At 43.8% G+C, this 15,473-nt stretch overlaps 1 protein-coding gene across 1 annotated transcript; it reads right to left on the bottom strand.

The window, feature by feature from the left end:
• Nucleotides 1-409: 409 nt before the first annotated feature.
• hspb2 (heat shock protein, alpha-crystallin-related, b2) lies at nucleotides 410-4,823 on the bottom strand. Its single transcript, XM_045690318.1, has 3 exons — nucleotides 4,688-4,823; nucleotides 1,234-1,424; nucleotides 410-707 (listed from the first exon to the last, which is right to left on the bottom strand). Exons 1-3 carry the CDS (start codon nucleotides 4,782-4,784, stop codon nucleotides 492-494), a joined length of 504 nt encoding a protein of 167 aa, XP_045546274.1. The 5' UTR covers nucleotides 4,785-4,823; the 3' UTR covers nucleotides 410-491.
• Nucleotides 4,824-15,473: the final 10,650 nt, after the last annotated feature.

The following is a 15,473-nucleotide window of genomic DNA, read 5'->3' as shown; positions in this document are numbered from 1 at the left end:
TGCTATCCCCCACAGTCTGCTATCCCCCACAGTCTGCTATCTCCCACAGTCTGCTATCCCCCACAGTCTACTATCCCCCCACAGTCTACTATCCCCCCACAGTCTGCTATCCCCCACAGTCTGCTATCCCCCACAGTCTGCATTCTATAGATCTCATTCCGGGGGTTTTTGGGTTGATTCCTGACAGAGGACACCAGGTGGTTTTTGATTGTGTCTGTGTGTCGTCACTAAGCTGTCTTGTCGGTGTGTGTGTGTCGTCACTAGGCTGTCTTGTCGGTGTGTGTGTGTCGTCACTAGGCTGTCTTGTCGGTGTGTGTGTGTCGTCACTAGGCTGTCTTGTCGGTGTGTGTGTGTCGTCACTAGGCTGTCTTGTCGGTGTGTGTGTGTCGTCACTAGGCTGTCTTGTCGGTGTGTGTGTGTCGTCACTAGGCTGTCTTGTCGGTGTGTGTGTGTCGTCACTAGGCTGTCTTGTCGGTGTGTGTGTGTCGTCACTAGGCTGTCTTGTCAGTGTGTGTGTGTATGGTATGCGTGTGTGTGGAGGGCGGGTCGGGGGTTGTCCTGGGAGCGGAGACAGAGAGGATGCCGTCGTGTGATAGGTCGACGAAGAGCAGTAGAGGGTCGACACCCACAGGAAGTATGTAGGTCCTCGTAAACGACCGACTGATGAATCCGTGGACATCCTGTCTCTGGGAGTGGTTACCACTGACCTGACACACACACACACACACACACACACACACACACACACACACACACACACACACACACACACACACACACACACACACACACACACACACACACACACACACACACACACACCGAACCAAGGAAGAGGGAGAGAGAGAGAGAGAGAGAGACAGGTCTTTAACTCCAGAAGGTTTGATTAGGGGTTTGAGGTAACAGGTCAGGGGTCAGGGCAATAGAGCATGACAGAGGTATTTTTATGGGCATTGCCATTCGAGGAGACATTTTGAAGTCTCGCTCTGATGCAACCCTTTCACGGGGCTGGGGGCAATAAGTTGACCAGAGTGGCCAACACTGGGACAACCACTCAGAAAGTAAACCAGAGCAACCTGGTCTCAGAGCAACCTGGTCTCAGAGCAACCTGGTCTCAGAGCAACCTGGTCTCAGAGACTCTCCATTCAGTATGATACTGTATGTTTCATACGGTATTAATTTGTTGACGTCCATCACCCGTTTCGTCAGAGGTCAGGGGTTAGAAGTCTTTACCTCCAGTAGGTTGTCGACGGTGCGGACGGTGACTTCATCAGGAGTGAACTGACACACGTCCAATCGGACGGTCCACTTCCCTGGCTCCGCCTCTATATCAGAGAAGCCCCGCCCTAGCTGCTTGGTGATTCGTGGACGGACATAGTAACCATGGTACAGGGTGGGGGTGAGGAGGTCCTGGGGGGTAAGAGCTGGGGGAGGAATCAGATAATAGAATCATATAGCCGGGGGATAAATCAGAGAATAAAATCACATAGCTGGGGGATGACTCAGATTATAGAATCATATTTCTGGGTAGTAATCAGATAATAGAATCATATACCTGGTGGAGGAATCAGATAATAGAATCATATAGCTGGAGTAGGAGTCAAATAATAGAATCATATAGCTGTGGGATGACTCAGATTATAGAATCATATTTCTGGGTAGTAATCAGATAATAGAATCATATACCTGGTGGAGGAATCAGATAATAGAATCATATAGCTGGGGGAGGAGTCAGATAATAGAATCATATAGCTGGGGGAGGAGTCAGGATAGAACCATATAGCTGGGGGAGGAGTCAAATAATAGAATCATATAGCTGTGGGATGACTCAGATTATAGAATCATATTTCTGGGTAGTAATCAGATAATAGAATCATATACCTGGTGGAGGAATCAGATAATAGAATCATATAGCTGGGGGAGGAGTCAGATAATAGAATCATATAGCTGGGGGAGGAGTCAGGATAGAACCATATAGCTGGGGGAGGAGTCAAATAATAGAATCATATAGCTGGGGGAGGAGTCAAATAATAGAATCATATAGCTCGGGGAGGAGTCAGATAATAGAATCATATAGCTGGTGGAGGAGTCAGATAATAGAATCATATAGCTGGAGTAGGAGTCAGATAATAGAATCATATAGCTGGTGGAGGAGTCAGATAATAGAATCATATAGCTGGGGGAGGAGTCAGATAATAGAATCATATAGCTGGTGGAGGAGTCAGATAATAGAATCATATAGCTGGTGGAGGAGTCAGATAATAGAATCATATAGCTGGGGGAAGAGTCAGATAATAGAATCATATACCTGGTGGAGGAGTCAGATAATAGAATCATATAGCTGGTGGAGGAGTCAGATAATAGAATCATATAGCTGGTGGAAGAGTCAGATAATAGAATCATACAGCTGGTGGAGGAGTCAGATAATAGAATCATACAGCTGGGGAAGGAGTCAGGATAGAACCATATAGCTGGGGGAGGAGTCAGGATAGAACCATATAGCTGGGGGAGGAGTCAGGATAGAACCATATAGCTGGGGGAGGAGTCAGGATAGAACCATATAGCTGGGGGAGGAGTCAGATAATAGAATCATATAGCTGGGGGAGGAGTCAGATAGCATAATCATGTAGCTGGGGAGGAGTCAAGGTTTACTGTATTTGAATAGTTCTCTCAGGGGGGGGTAGTAGGGGAAGAGGTTTACAGTAGTTTGATAGTTCTCTCAGGGCTGGGGGAGAGTTTTACAGTAGTTTGATAGTTCTCTCAGGGCTGGGGGAGAGTTTTACAGTAGTTTGATAGTTCTCTCAGGGCTGGGGAGAGTTTTACAGTAGTTTGATAGTTCTCCCAGGGCTGGGGGGAGAGTTGTACAGTAGTTTGATAGTTCTCTCAGGGCTGGGGGAGAGTTTTACAGTAGTTTGATAGTTCTCTCAGGGCTGGGGGAGAGTTTTACAGTAGTTTGATAGTTCTCTCAGGGCTGGGGGAGAGTTTTACAGTAGTTTGATAGTTCTCTCAGGGCTGGGGGAGAGTTGTACAGTAGTTTGATAGTTCTCTCAGGGCTGGGGGGAGAGTTTTACAGTAGTTTGATAGTTCTCTCAGGGCTGGGGGAGAGTTTTACAATAGTTTGATAGTTCTCTCAGGGCTGGGGGAGAGTTTTACAGTAGTTTGATAGTTCTCTCAGGGCTGGGGGAGAGTTTTACAGTAGTTTGATAGTTCTCTCAGGGCTGGGGAGAGTTTTACAGTAGTTTGATAGTTCTCGCAGGGCTGGGGAAGAGAGTTTTACAGTAGTTTGATAGTTCTCTCAGGGCTGGGGGGAGAGTTTTACAGTAGTTTGATAGTTCTCTCAGGGCTGGGGAGAGTTTTACAGTAGTTTGATAGTTCTCTCAGGGCTGGGGGAGAGTTTTACAGTAGTTTGATAGTTCTCGCAGGGCTGGGGGAGAGAGTTTTACAGTAGTTTGATAGTTCTCTTAGGGCTGGGGAGAGTTTTACAGTAGTCTGATAGTTCTCTCAGGGCTGGGGGAGAGTTTTACAGTAGTTTGATAGTTCTCTCAGGGCTGGGGGGAGAGTTTTACAGTAGTTAAATAGTTCTCCCAGGGCTGGGGGAGAGTTTTACAGTAGTTTGATAGTTCTCCCAGGGCTGGGGGGAGAGTTTTACAGTAGTTTGATAGTTCTCCCAGGGCTGGGGGAGAGAGTTTTACAGTAGTTTGATAGTTCTCTCAGGGCTGGGGGAGAGTTTTACAGTAGTTTGATAGTTCTCTCAGGGCTGGGGGGGAGAGTTTTACAGTAGTTTGATAGTTCTCCCAGGGCTGGGGGGAGAGAGTTTTACAGTAGTTTGATAGTTCTCCCAGGGCTGGGGGGAGAGAGTTTTACAGTAGTTACTTTAAAACCCAGTGCAGTTGTTCTAGGATGGTGTGTGGGTCTGAAAACATACCACTAGCTACAAGGCTTAGGAGAAACTCACCCCCTATCCTTTTTCTGCCTCTCCTCTAATCAGACATGTTTTTCCATACCCAGTCTCTAGGCAGGCTTTACAGCCCTGTTCGTCTGTTCCAGGCTGCCATAGGTTATTATGGAACCCTGTTGAGCTGGAAGTTCTATTTATACACACAGTCCTTCTGAGGGGCGGGGTTCCCTAGTTCAGGGGAAAACAAGATTGGACATTCATCTCTGTTTGATTTGGATTTATAGTGACTAGTGATGCACACACACACACACACACACACACACACACTCCACTCATTACTTGTACTGAGATATAGCATGTTAGCTACAGCCAGCGATCCAGTGATAGTTTTATAGCGGAACTCTCGCTAGATCACAAACTAAATACACCTCTGATTTAAAAACACACAGAGTGAAAAAGACAGACAGACAGACAGACAGACAGACAGACAGACAGACAGACAGAGAGCGACAGAGAGACAGACAGAGAGACAGACAGAGAGACAGACAGACAGACAGACAGACAGACAGACAGACAGACAGACAGACAGACAGACAGACAGACAGACAGACAGACAGACAGAGAGACAGACAGAGAGACAGACAGAGAGCGACAGAGAGACAGACAGACAGACAGACAGACAGACAGACAGACAGACAGACAGACAGACAGACAGACAGACAGACAGACAGACAGAGAGACAGACAGAGAGACAGACAGAGAGCGACAGAGAGAGGGAGAGGTTCTTACCCTCTCCAAAGTTCTGGTCGTAGATCCGTCTGGGAGAGTTCAGTTCGCACTGAGTACTCATGGGATATGCATGAGGCACCGTCCGCTCCGCCATCATGACTCAATGACTGACAGAGGGAGAAAGGGGATAGGGAGGGAGGGAGGGAGGGAGGGAGGGAGGGAGGGAGGGAGGGAGGGAGGGAGGGGAGAGGGAGAGGGAGGGAGTAAGGGGATAGAGAGGGAGAAAGGGAGAGTGAGGGAGAGGGAGGGAGAGAGTAAGGGGATAGAGAGTGAGAAAGGGAGAGTGAGGGAGAGGGAGGGAGGGAGGGAGGGAGAGAGTAAGGGGATAGAGAGGGAGGGAGAGAGTGAGGGGATAGAGAGGGAGGGAGAGAGTGAGGGGATAGAGAGGGAGGGAGAGAGTGAGGGGATAGAGAGGGAGGGAGAGAGTGAGGGGATAGAGAGGGAGGGAGAGAGTAAGGGGATAGAGGGGAGAAAGAGAGAGTGAGGGAGAGGGAGGGAGGGAGAGAGTAAGGGGATAGAGAGGGAGAAAGGGAGAGTGAGGGAGAGGGAGGGAGAGAGTAAGGGGATAGAGAGGGAGAAAGGGAGAGTGAGGGAGAGGGAGGGAGAGAGTAAGGGGATAGAGAGGGAGAAAGGGAGAGTGAGTGAGTGAGGGAGGGAGGGAGGGAGGGAGGGAGGGAGGGAGGGGATAGAGAGGGAGGGAGAGAGTGAGGGGATAGAGAGGGAGGGAGAGAGTGAGGGAGAGGGAGGGAGGGAGAGAGTGAGGGAGAGGGAGGGAGAGAGTGAGGGGATAGAGAGGGAGGGAGAGAGTGAGGGGATAGAGAGGGAGGGAGAGAGTGAGGGGATAGAGAGGGAGAAAGAGAGAGTGAGGGAGAGTGAGGGAGAGGGAGGGAGAGAGTAAGGGGATAGAGAGGGAGAAAGAGAGAGTGAGGGAGAGTGAGGGAGAGGGAGGGAGAGAGTAAGGGGATAGAGAGGGAGAAAGAGAGAGTGAGGGAGAGGGAGGGAGGGAGTGAGGGAGAGGGAGGGAGGGAGAGGGAGGGAGGGAGGGAGAGAGTGAGGGTACGAGCGAGGACAGGGAGAGGAGAGGGACAGGGGGAGTTTATCCAAAAGAATGTTTGGCTCCATGGAGATAAAAAGGCTGCAAATAGAATACACACACACATTGTGCTCCATTTCACTCATAACAGACTAATAACAGGCTAATAACAGGCTAATAACAGACTAATAACAAACTAATAACAAACTAATAACAGACTAACAACAGACTAATAACAGACTAATAACAGACTAACAACAGACTCATAACAGACTAACAACAGACTAACAACAGACTAACAACAGACTCATAACAAACTAATAACAGACTAATAACAGACTAATAACAGACTCATAACAGACTCATAACAGACTAATAACAGACTCAAAACAGACTAACAACAGACTAACAACAGACTAATAACAGACTAACAACAGACTAACAACAGACTCAAAACAGACTAATAACAGACTAACAACAGACTAATAACAGACTAATAACAGACTAACAACAGACTAACAGACTAATAACAGACTAATAACAGACTAATAACAGACTAATAACAGACTAATAACAGACTAACAACAGACTAATAACAGACTAATAACAGACTAACAGACTAATAACAGACTAATAACAGACTCATAACAGACTAATAACAGACTCATAACAGACTCATAACAGACTCATAACAAACTCATAACAAACTAATAACAAACTAATAACAGACTAATAACAGACTAATAACAGACTAATAACAGACTAACAACAGACGCATAACAGACTCATAACAGACTAATAACAGACTAATAACAGACTAACAGACTAATAACAGACTAATAACAGACTCATAACAGACTCATAACAGACTAATAACAGACTCATAACAGACTCATAACAGACTAACAACAGACTAACAACAGACTAATAACAGACTCATAACAGACTCATAACAGACTAATAACAGACTAACAACAGACTAACAACAGACTAATTACAGACTAATAACAGACTAACAGACTAATAGCAGACTAATAATAAACTAATAACAGACTAATAACAGACTAATAACAGACTAATAACAGACTCATAACAGACTAATAACAGACTAATAACAGACTAATAACAGACTAACAGACTAATAACAGACTAATAACAGACTAACAGACTAACAACAGACTAATAACAGACTAACAACAGACTAACAGACTAACAACAGACTAACAACAGACTAATAACAGACTAATAACATGCTAATAACAGACTCATAACAGACTCATAACAGACTAATAACAGACTAATAACAGACTAATAACAGACTCATAACAGACTAATAACAGACTAATAACAGACTAATAACAGACTAACAGACTAACAACAGACTAACAACAGACTAATAACAGACTAACAACAGACTAATAACAGACTCATAAGTATATTGACCCTGTATGCTGAACACTGTATGCTGAACACTGTATGCTGAACACTGTATGCTGGAAACACTCGGTTTTTTGTTTTTTTACAAAAAAACAACCAATCTTCTGTAGATATAAATACTGAGCTTGTTCTCGCATGAATTCCACGACGCGGTTAGCTTTTATCAACTAGGGTTAGGGTTAGGGTTAGGGTTAGGGTTAGAGCTCGCATGAATTCCACGACGCGGTTAGCTTTCATCAACTAGGGTTAGGGTTAGGGTTAGGGTTAGGGTTAGGGTTAGAGCTCGCATGAATTCCACAACGCGGTTAGCTTTCATCAACTAGGGTTAGGGTTAGGGTTAGGGTTAGGGTTAGAGCTCGCATGAATTCCACAACGCGGTTAGCTTTCATCAACTAGGGTTAGGGTTAGGGTTAGGGTTAGGGTTAAGGTTAGAGCTTGCATGAATTCCACGACGCGGTTAGCTTTCATCAACTAGGACATCTATTTCCCGCTTAACAGACAGGTTGGAGCCTGCTTGACAGAGCCGTTAACCTTAGCTAAGCTGCTAGCTAAGCTGCTAGCCACCAAGCTAACAAAGTTAGTCCCAGATGAGTTTTGCAATGGAGCCCTCTTTGTCTGGAGAGGTAAATGAAGAGTTCCAGAGCTGTAGGAGCTGAAGCTATCACCCACTGTTTCAGGACAAACCAGACCACTGTGTTCCAGTGCTGTAGGAGCTGTATCTACTACGATCTGTTTCAGGATAAACCAGACCACTGTGTTCCAGTGCTGTATCTTCTACGATCTGTTTCAGGACAAACCAGACCACTGTGTTCCAGTGCTGTAGGAGCTGTATCTACTACGATCTGTTTCAGGACAAACCAGACCACTGTGTTCCAGTGCTGTAGGAGCTGTATCTACTACGATCTGTTTCAGGACAAACTGGATCCCTCAGAGTTCCAATGCAGTAATTGTTTGCTTGCCGAGGATTATACAGTAGAATTGAAGTGGCTTCCTAAGACACTATGTAAAAGACCCATCATATCTGGCCCTGTGCCCTCTCTGAATCGTGGCATTGTGCGCTTCAGCAGAATTCTTTCTCTTCACCACTGGCTACGTGATTATGGCGGCTCAATGGGTGTAACTTTTCTTGACAATTTCGACATCTTTTGGAAACAAAACAGGTTTTATAAGGAGGATGGGATCCACCCAAATCATTTGGGTTCCTGGATCCTTTCACAGCACTATAAGGCTGCGTTGAGACAATGACTTATCAATGACCCCAAGCCCAGCTCAGTTAATCCCTACCACTGTGACGCTGAGCTGTCATGATGCTTTAGGAAATGCACATTAAACCAGGGGCGTTGGTAAACACAATGTAAGCAACCTAATTTATGTCCCTCTAACTGCCCTGAATGTCTCTGCTGATCCTACAACTATTGTCTGCAGTAATCATGAGCCTATGAACCAGAGTTATACTGTTAGCACTGAGACGGTGTGCCCAGTAGGAAGTCCACTGTGTGTAGCTCACCCTGCACTAACATAAATAACATGAGCATGTCTACTTCTGCTAAGCTTCCCAGTAAAGCAATGAAAACAAGCAAGCATCCCAGAAAAGTGCTAAAAAATAGTTAAGAAACAAGGTTCATGAAATCAGTAACATGCTAGTAACAGATGACATTCATATTCTGACTATCTCTGAAACTCACTTAGATAATACCTTTGATGATACAGTGGTAGAAACACAAGCTTATAACATTTACAGAAAAGACAGAAATGCCAACGGTGGAGGTGTTGCTGTTTATATTCAGAACCACATTCCTGTAAAGATTAGAGAGGATCTCATGTTAAATACTGTTGAAGTAATATGGCTACAGGTTCATCTGTCCTCACCTAAAGCCCATTCTGGTGGGAAGCTGCTATAGACCACCAAGTGCTAACAGTCAGTATCTGGATAACATGTGTGAAAACATTTGAACACTGCCTCAGTGCTAACAGTGTAACTCTGGTTCATAGCCTTATGATTACTGCCTTATGATTACTGCTTACAATAGCTGTAGGATAAACAGATGTATTCGGTGCAATTAAGGGTACATCAATTAAATGACTTACATTGTGTCTACCAATGCCCCTAGGATAATCTACATTTGATGCAGCTTTATGACAACTCATTGTCACAATGGTAGGGATTATTTTTAAGCACCAGCTGTCAGAGCAGCTTACTGATCACTGCACCTGTACATAGCCCATCTGTAAATAGCCCAACCAACTACCTCATCCCATACTGTTATTTATTTATTTTTGCTCTTTTGCACCCCAGTATCTCTACTTGCACATCTATCACTCCAGTATTAATGCTAACTTGTAATTAGTTTGCCTCTATGGCCTATTTATTGCCTTACCTCCCTTATCTTACTGCATTTGCACACACTGTACAAATACCTTTTCTATTGTGTTATTGACTGTACGTTTGTTTATCCCATGTGTAACTCTGTCACGTCCTGACCAGCAGAGGGTGTAGTTGTGTAGTATTTTGGTCAGGACGTGGCAGAAGATGTCTGTGTATGTCTGTTCTGGGTGTTGTATGTTTCTATGTTGGTCTGTGTGGCTCCCGATCAGGGACAGCTGGTTATCGTTGTTCCTGATTGGGAGTCATATATTTAGGAGTATGTTTGTCACTTGGGTTTGTGGGTTGTTGCGCTAGCACTGCTATTATTTTGTATGTATAGCCTGTTAGCCTGTCGTGAGTCGTTCTTGTTTATTGTTTTCCATGTTTGCGTTATTCTTTATCATTAAAGATGAGTATCCACATCCCGCTTGCATTTTGGTCATCCATTCCCTACGACAGCCGTTACAAACTCTGTGTTGTTTTTGTCGCACTGCTTTGCTTTATCTTGGCCAGGTCGTTGAGAACTTGTTCTCAACTGGCCTGCCTGGTTAAATAAAGGTGAAAAAAAACAAAAATAAATGCTCTCCACCAGTCTTTCACATTGATGTTGGGTGACTTTATGCCACTCCTGGCGCAGAAATTCAAGCAGCTCGGCTTTGTTTGATGGCTTGTGACCATTCATCTTCCTCTTGATCACATTCCAGAGGTTTTCAATGGGGTTCAGGTCTGGAGATTGGGCCGGCCATGACATGGTCTTGATCTGGTGGTCCTCAGCTACAATGGGGTTCAGGTCTGGAGATTGGGCTGGCCATGACAGGGTCTTGATCTGGTGGTCCTCCATCCACACCTTGATTGACCTGGCTGTGTAGTATGGAGCATTGTCCTGCTGGAAAAACCAATCCTCGGAGTTGGGAAACATTGTCAGAGCAGAAGGAAGCAAGTTTTCTTCCAGGATGACCTTGTATGTGGCTCGATTCATGATTCATTCCACGTGGGAAAAACGGTGGACAGAGACTTGCTAGCTACGTTAGCTAGCTAGCTGGGATTTTCTACAAGGAATCTACCTCCCGAAAAAAGTTTCTCCCAAGTGGGTGTGATACCTGCTGCACTGCTACTTGGATTCCACCTGGCGATCTGTTCACCATCTGCCCTGGCCTGTCTCCCCCAGTCTGGTGCAGGTACCCCGCCATACTCCCCCCTCTCTCCTCCACCACACTCTCCCCTCTCTCCAGAGCTTCCGCTCTCCTCCACCATACTCCCCCCTCTCTCCATAGCTTTCTCTCTCTTCCGCCACAATCCCCCCTCTCTCCTGAGCTTCCGCTCTCTCCTGAGCTTCCGCTCTCCTCCACCACACTCTCCCCTCTCTCCAGAGCTTCCGCTCTCCTCCACCACACTCCCCCCTCTCTCCTCCACCACACTCTCCCCTCTCTCCTCCGCCATACTCCCCCCTATCTCCTGAGCTTTCTCTCTCCTCCACCACACTCCCCCCTCTCTCCTCCACCACACTCTCCCCTCTCTCCTCCGCCATACTCCCCCCTATCTCCAGAGCTTTCTCTCTCCTCCGCCACACTCCCCCCTCTCTCCAGAGCTTTCTCTCTCCTCCAACACACTCTCCCCTCTCTCCAGAGCTTTCTCTCTCCTCCAACACACTCCCCCCTCTCTCCAGAGCTTTCTCTCTCCTCCAACACACCCACACTGTTGTGGCGAGTGTCTCTGAACTGCCAAAGTCGTTACCATTTCTCTTGTGCTTTATGTTATTTGCCTCATGATTCCTGGATGCTTTGTTGACTATGAACTTGCTTGTTTACCCAACCATGGGACAGACTATGTTTGTTCCCACACTCTGACTCTCTATTGGTTAAACAGACTCTTGGCCTCCCATCCTATTCTAACCACCTCTTGCTGGCTTTGTATTCATGTTACCTGATGAAATTGCTGTTACCATATGATCTTGTTGCCATTGAATGCACATTAAAATGTTATAAATCAACACTGCAAGACTCTCCCTGTCCTCTGCCGTGCCCTTTTTGTATTACTGCTGATGATATCTGGAAATGTGCATGTTGCTAGCCCCAATTCTGACTTGTGCTCTGATATCTGCTTCACTGATTTCTGCTCTCGTAAAAGCCTGGGTTTTCTACACGTTAACACTAGAAGCTTATTACCTAAAATGGATCAATTGAAAGTGTGGGTTCACAGCTCCAATCCAGGTGTGTTGGTCATTACTGAGACGTGGTTAAGGAAGAGTGTTTTGAATACTGATGTTAACCTTTCTGGGTATAACCTTTTTCAGAAAGACAGATCTTCCAAAGGTGATGGAGTGAAAATCTTTACCAAGGATCACCTTCAGTGCTCGGTTGTCTCCACCAAGTCTGTCCCCAAACAATTTGATTTGCTGGTTTTAAACTTTCAAATAGATCTTTTGTTGACTGTTACTAGGTGTTATCGTCCACCATCAGCACTGGCCAGTACCCTACCTGCACTAAGATCTCTCCTGGTCCCTTACACTAAGTCTGAATTTGTCCCGCTAGGTGACCTAAACTGGGACATGAAACCTCTTAAGGATCAGCCCTTTGGTTTGCAATTTTCGCCTAAAATGACAAACCCAAATCTAACTGCCTGTAGCTCAGGCCCTGAAATGACAAACCCAAATCTAACTGCATGTAGCTCAGGCCCTGAAATGACAAACCCAAATCTAACTGCCTGTAGCTCAGGCCCTGAAGCAAGGATAAGCATATTCTATATATATATATATATATATATATATTCTTGGTACCATTTGACAGGAAACACTTTTATGTTTATGGAAATATGAAAGGAACGTAGTAGAATATAACAAAATATGTGTGGTAAAAATATAGTTGGTGGTGTGTAATAGTGGTATATAGATGGTGGTGTGTAATAGTGGTATATAGATGGTGGTATATAATAGTGGTATATAGGTGGTGGTGTGTAATAGTGGTATATAGATGGTGGTGTGTAATAGTGGTATATAGATGATGTATGTAATAGTGGTATATAGATGGTGGTGTGTAATAGTGGTATATAGATGTTAGTTGGTGGTGTGTAATAGTGGTATATAGATGGTGGTATGTAATAGTGGTATATAGATAGTGGTGTGTAATAGTGGTATATAGATGGTGGTGTGTAATAGTGGTATATAGATGGTGGTGTGTAATAGTGGTATATAGATGGTGGTGTGTAATAGTGGTATATAGATGGTGGTGTGTAATAGTGGTATATAGATGGTGGTGTGTAATAGTGGTATATAGATGGTGTGTAATAGTGGTATATAGGTGGTGGTGTGTAATAGTGGTATATAGATGGTGGTGTGTAATAGTGGTATATAGATGTTAGTTGGTGGTGTGTAATAGTGGTATATAGATGGTGGTGTGTAATAGTGGTATATAGATGTTAGATGGTGGTATGTAATAGTGGTATATAGATGGTGGTGTGTAATAGTGGTATATAGATGGTGGTGTGTAATAGTGGTATATAGATGGTGGTGTGTAATAGTGGTATATAGATGGTGGTATGTAATAGTGGTATATAGATGGTGGTGTGTAATAGTGGTATATAGATGGTGGTGTGTAATAGTGGTATATAGATGGTGGTGTGTAATAGTGGTATATAGATGGTGGTGTGTAATAGTGGTATATAGATGGTGGTGTGTAATAGTGGTATATAGATGGTGGTGTGTAATAGTGGTATATAGATGGTGGTGTGTAATAGTGGTATATAGATGGTGGTGTGTAATAGTGGTATATAGATGGTGGTGTGTAATAGTGGTATATAGATGGTGGTGTGTAATAGTGGTATATAGATGGTGGTGTGTAATAGTGGTATATAGATGGTGGTGTGTAATAGTGGTATATAGATGGTGGTGTGTAATAGTGGTATATAGATGGTGGTGTGTAATAGTGGTATATAGATGGTGGTGTGTAATAGTGGTATATAGATGGTGGTGTGTAATAGTGGTATATAGATGGTGGTGTGTAATAGTGGTATATAGATGGTGGTGTGTAATAGTGGTATATAGATGTTGTGGTGGTGTGTAATAGTGGTATATAGATGGTGGTGTGTAATAGTGGTATATAGATGGTGGTGTGTAATAGTGGTATATAGATGGTGGTGTGTAATAGTGGTATATAGATGGTGGTGTGTAATAGTGGTATATAGATGGTGGTGGGTGTAATAGTGGTATATAGATGGTGGTGTGTAATAGTGGTATATAGGTGGTGGTGTGTAATAGTGGTATATAGATGGTGGTGTGTAATAGTGGTATATAGAGGGTGGTGTGTAATAGTGGTATATAGATGGTGGTGTGTAATAGTGGTATATAGATGGTGGTGTGTAATAGTGGTATATAGATGGTGGTGTGTAATAGTGGTATATAGATGGTGGTGTGTAATAGTTGTATATAGATGTTAGTTGGTGGTGTGTAATAGTGGTATATAGATGGTGGTGTGTAATAGTGGTATATAGATGGTGGTGTGTAATAGTGGTATATAGGATGGTGGTGTGTAATAGTGGTATATAGATGGTGGTGTGTAATAGTGGTATATAGATGGTGGTGTGTAATAGTGGTATATAGATGGTGGTGTGTATTAGTGGTATATAGATGGTGGTGTGTAATAGTGGTATATAGATGTTAGGTGGTGGTGTGTAATAGTGGTATATAGATGGTGGTGTGTAATAGTGGTATATAGATGGTGGTGTGTAATAGTGGTATATAGATGGTGGTGTGTAATAGTGGTATATAGATGGTGGTATGTAATAGTGGTATATAGGTGGTGGTGTGTAATAGTGGTATATAGATGGTGGTGTGTAATAGTGGTATATAGATGGTGGTGTGTAATAGTGGTATATAGATGGTGGTGTGTAATAGTGGTATATAGATGGTGGTGTGTAATAGTGGTATATAGATGGTGGTGTGTAATAGTGGTATATAGATGGTGGTGTGTAATAGTGGTATATAGATGGTGGTGTGTAATAGTGGTATATAGAGTGGTGGTGTGTAATAGTGGTATATAGATGGTGGTGTGTAATAGTGGTATATAGATGGTGGTGTGTAATAGTGGTATATAGATGGTGGTGTGTAATAGTGGTATATAGAGGGTGGTGGTGTGTAATAGTGGTATATAGATGGTGGTGTGTAATAGTGGTATATAGATGGTGGTGTGTAATAGTGGTATATAGATGGTGGTGTGTAATAGTGGTATATAGATGGTGGTGTGTAATAGTGGTATATAGATGGTGGTGTGTAATAGTGGTATATAGATGGTGGTATGTAATAGTGGTATATAGATGGTGGTGTGTAATAGTGGTATATAGATGGTGGTGTGTAATAGTGGTATATAGGTGGTGGTGTGTAATAGTGGTATATAGAGTTGGTGGTGTGTAATAGTGGTATATAGATGGTGGTATGTAATAGTGGTATATAGATGGTGGTGTGTAATAGTGGTATATAGGGTAGTTGGTGGTGTGTAATAGTGGTATATAGATGGTGGTGTGTAATAGTGGTATATAGATGGTGGTGTGTAATAGTGGTATATAGATGGTGGTGTGTAATAGTGGTATATAGATGGTGGTGTGTAATAGTGGTATATAGAGTAGTGGTGGTGTGTAATAGTGGTATATAGATGGTGGTGTGTAATAGTGGTATATAGAGGTGGTGGTGTGTAATAGTGGTATATAGATGGTGGTGTGTAATAGTGGTATATAGATGGTGGTGTGTAATAGTGGTATATAGATGGTGGTGTGTAATAGTGGTATATAGATGGTGGTGTGTAATAGTGGTATATAGATGTTAGTGGTGGTGTGTAATAGTGGTATATAGATGGTGGTGTGTAATAGTGGTATATAGATGGTGGTGTGTAATAGTGGTATATAGATGGTGGTGTGTAATAGTGGTATATAGATGTTAGTTGGTGGTGTGTAATAGTGGTATA

Source organism: Salmo salar, chromosome ssa11 (genome assembly GCF_905237065.1).
Source record: "Salmo salar chromosome ssa11, Ssal_v3.1, whole genome shotgun sequence".
Lineage (NCBI taxonomy): Eukaryota > Metazoa > Chordata > Actinopteri > Salmoniformes > Salmonidae > Salmo > Salmo salar.
Note: the sequence above shows the minus strand (reverse complement) of the source record. Positions and strands in the feature narration are given on the sequence as shown.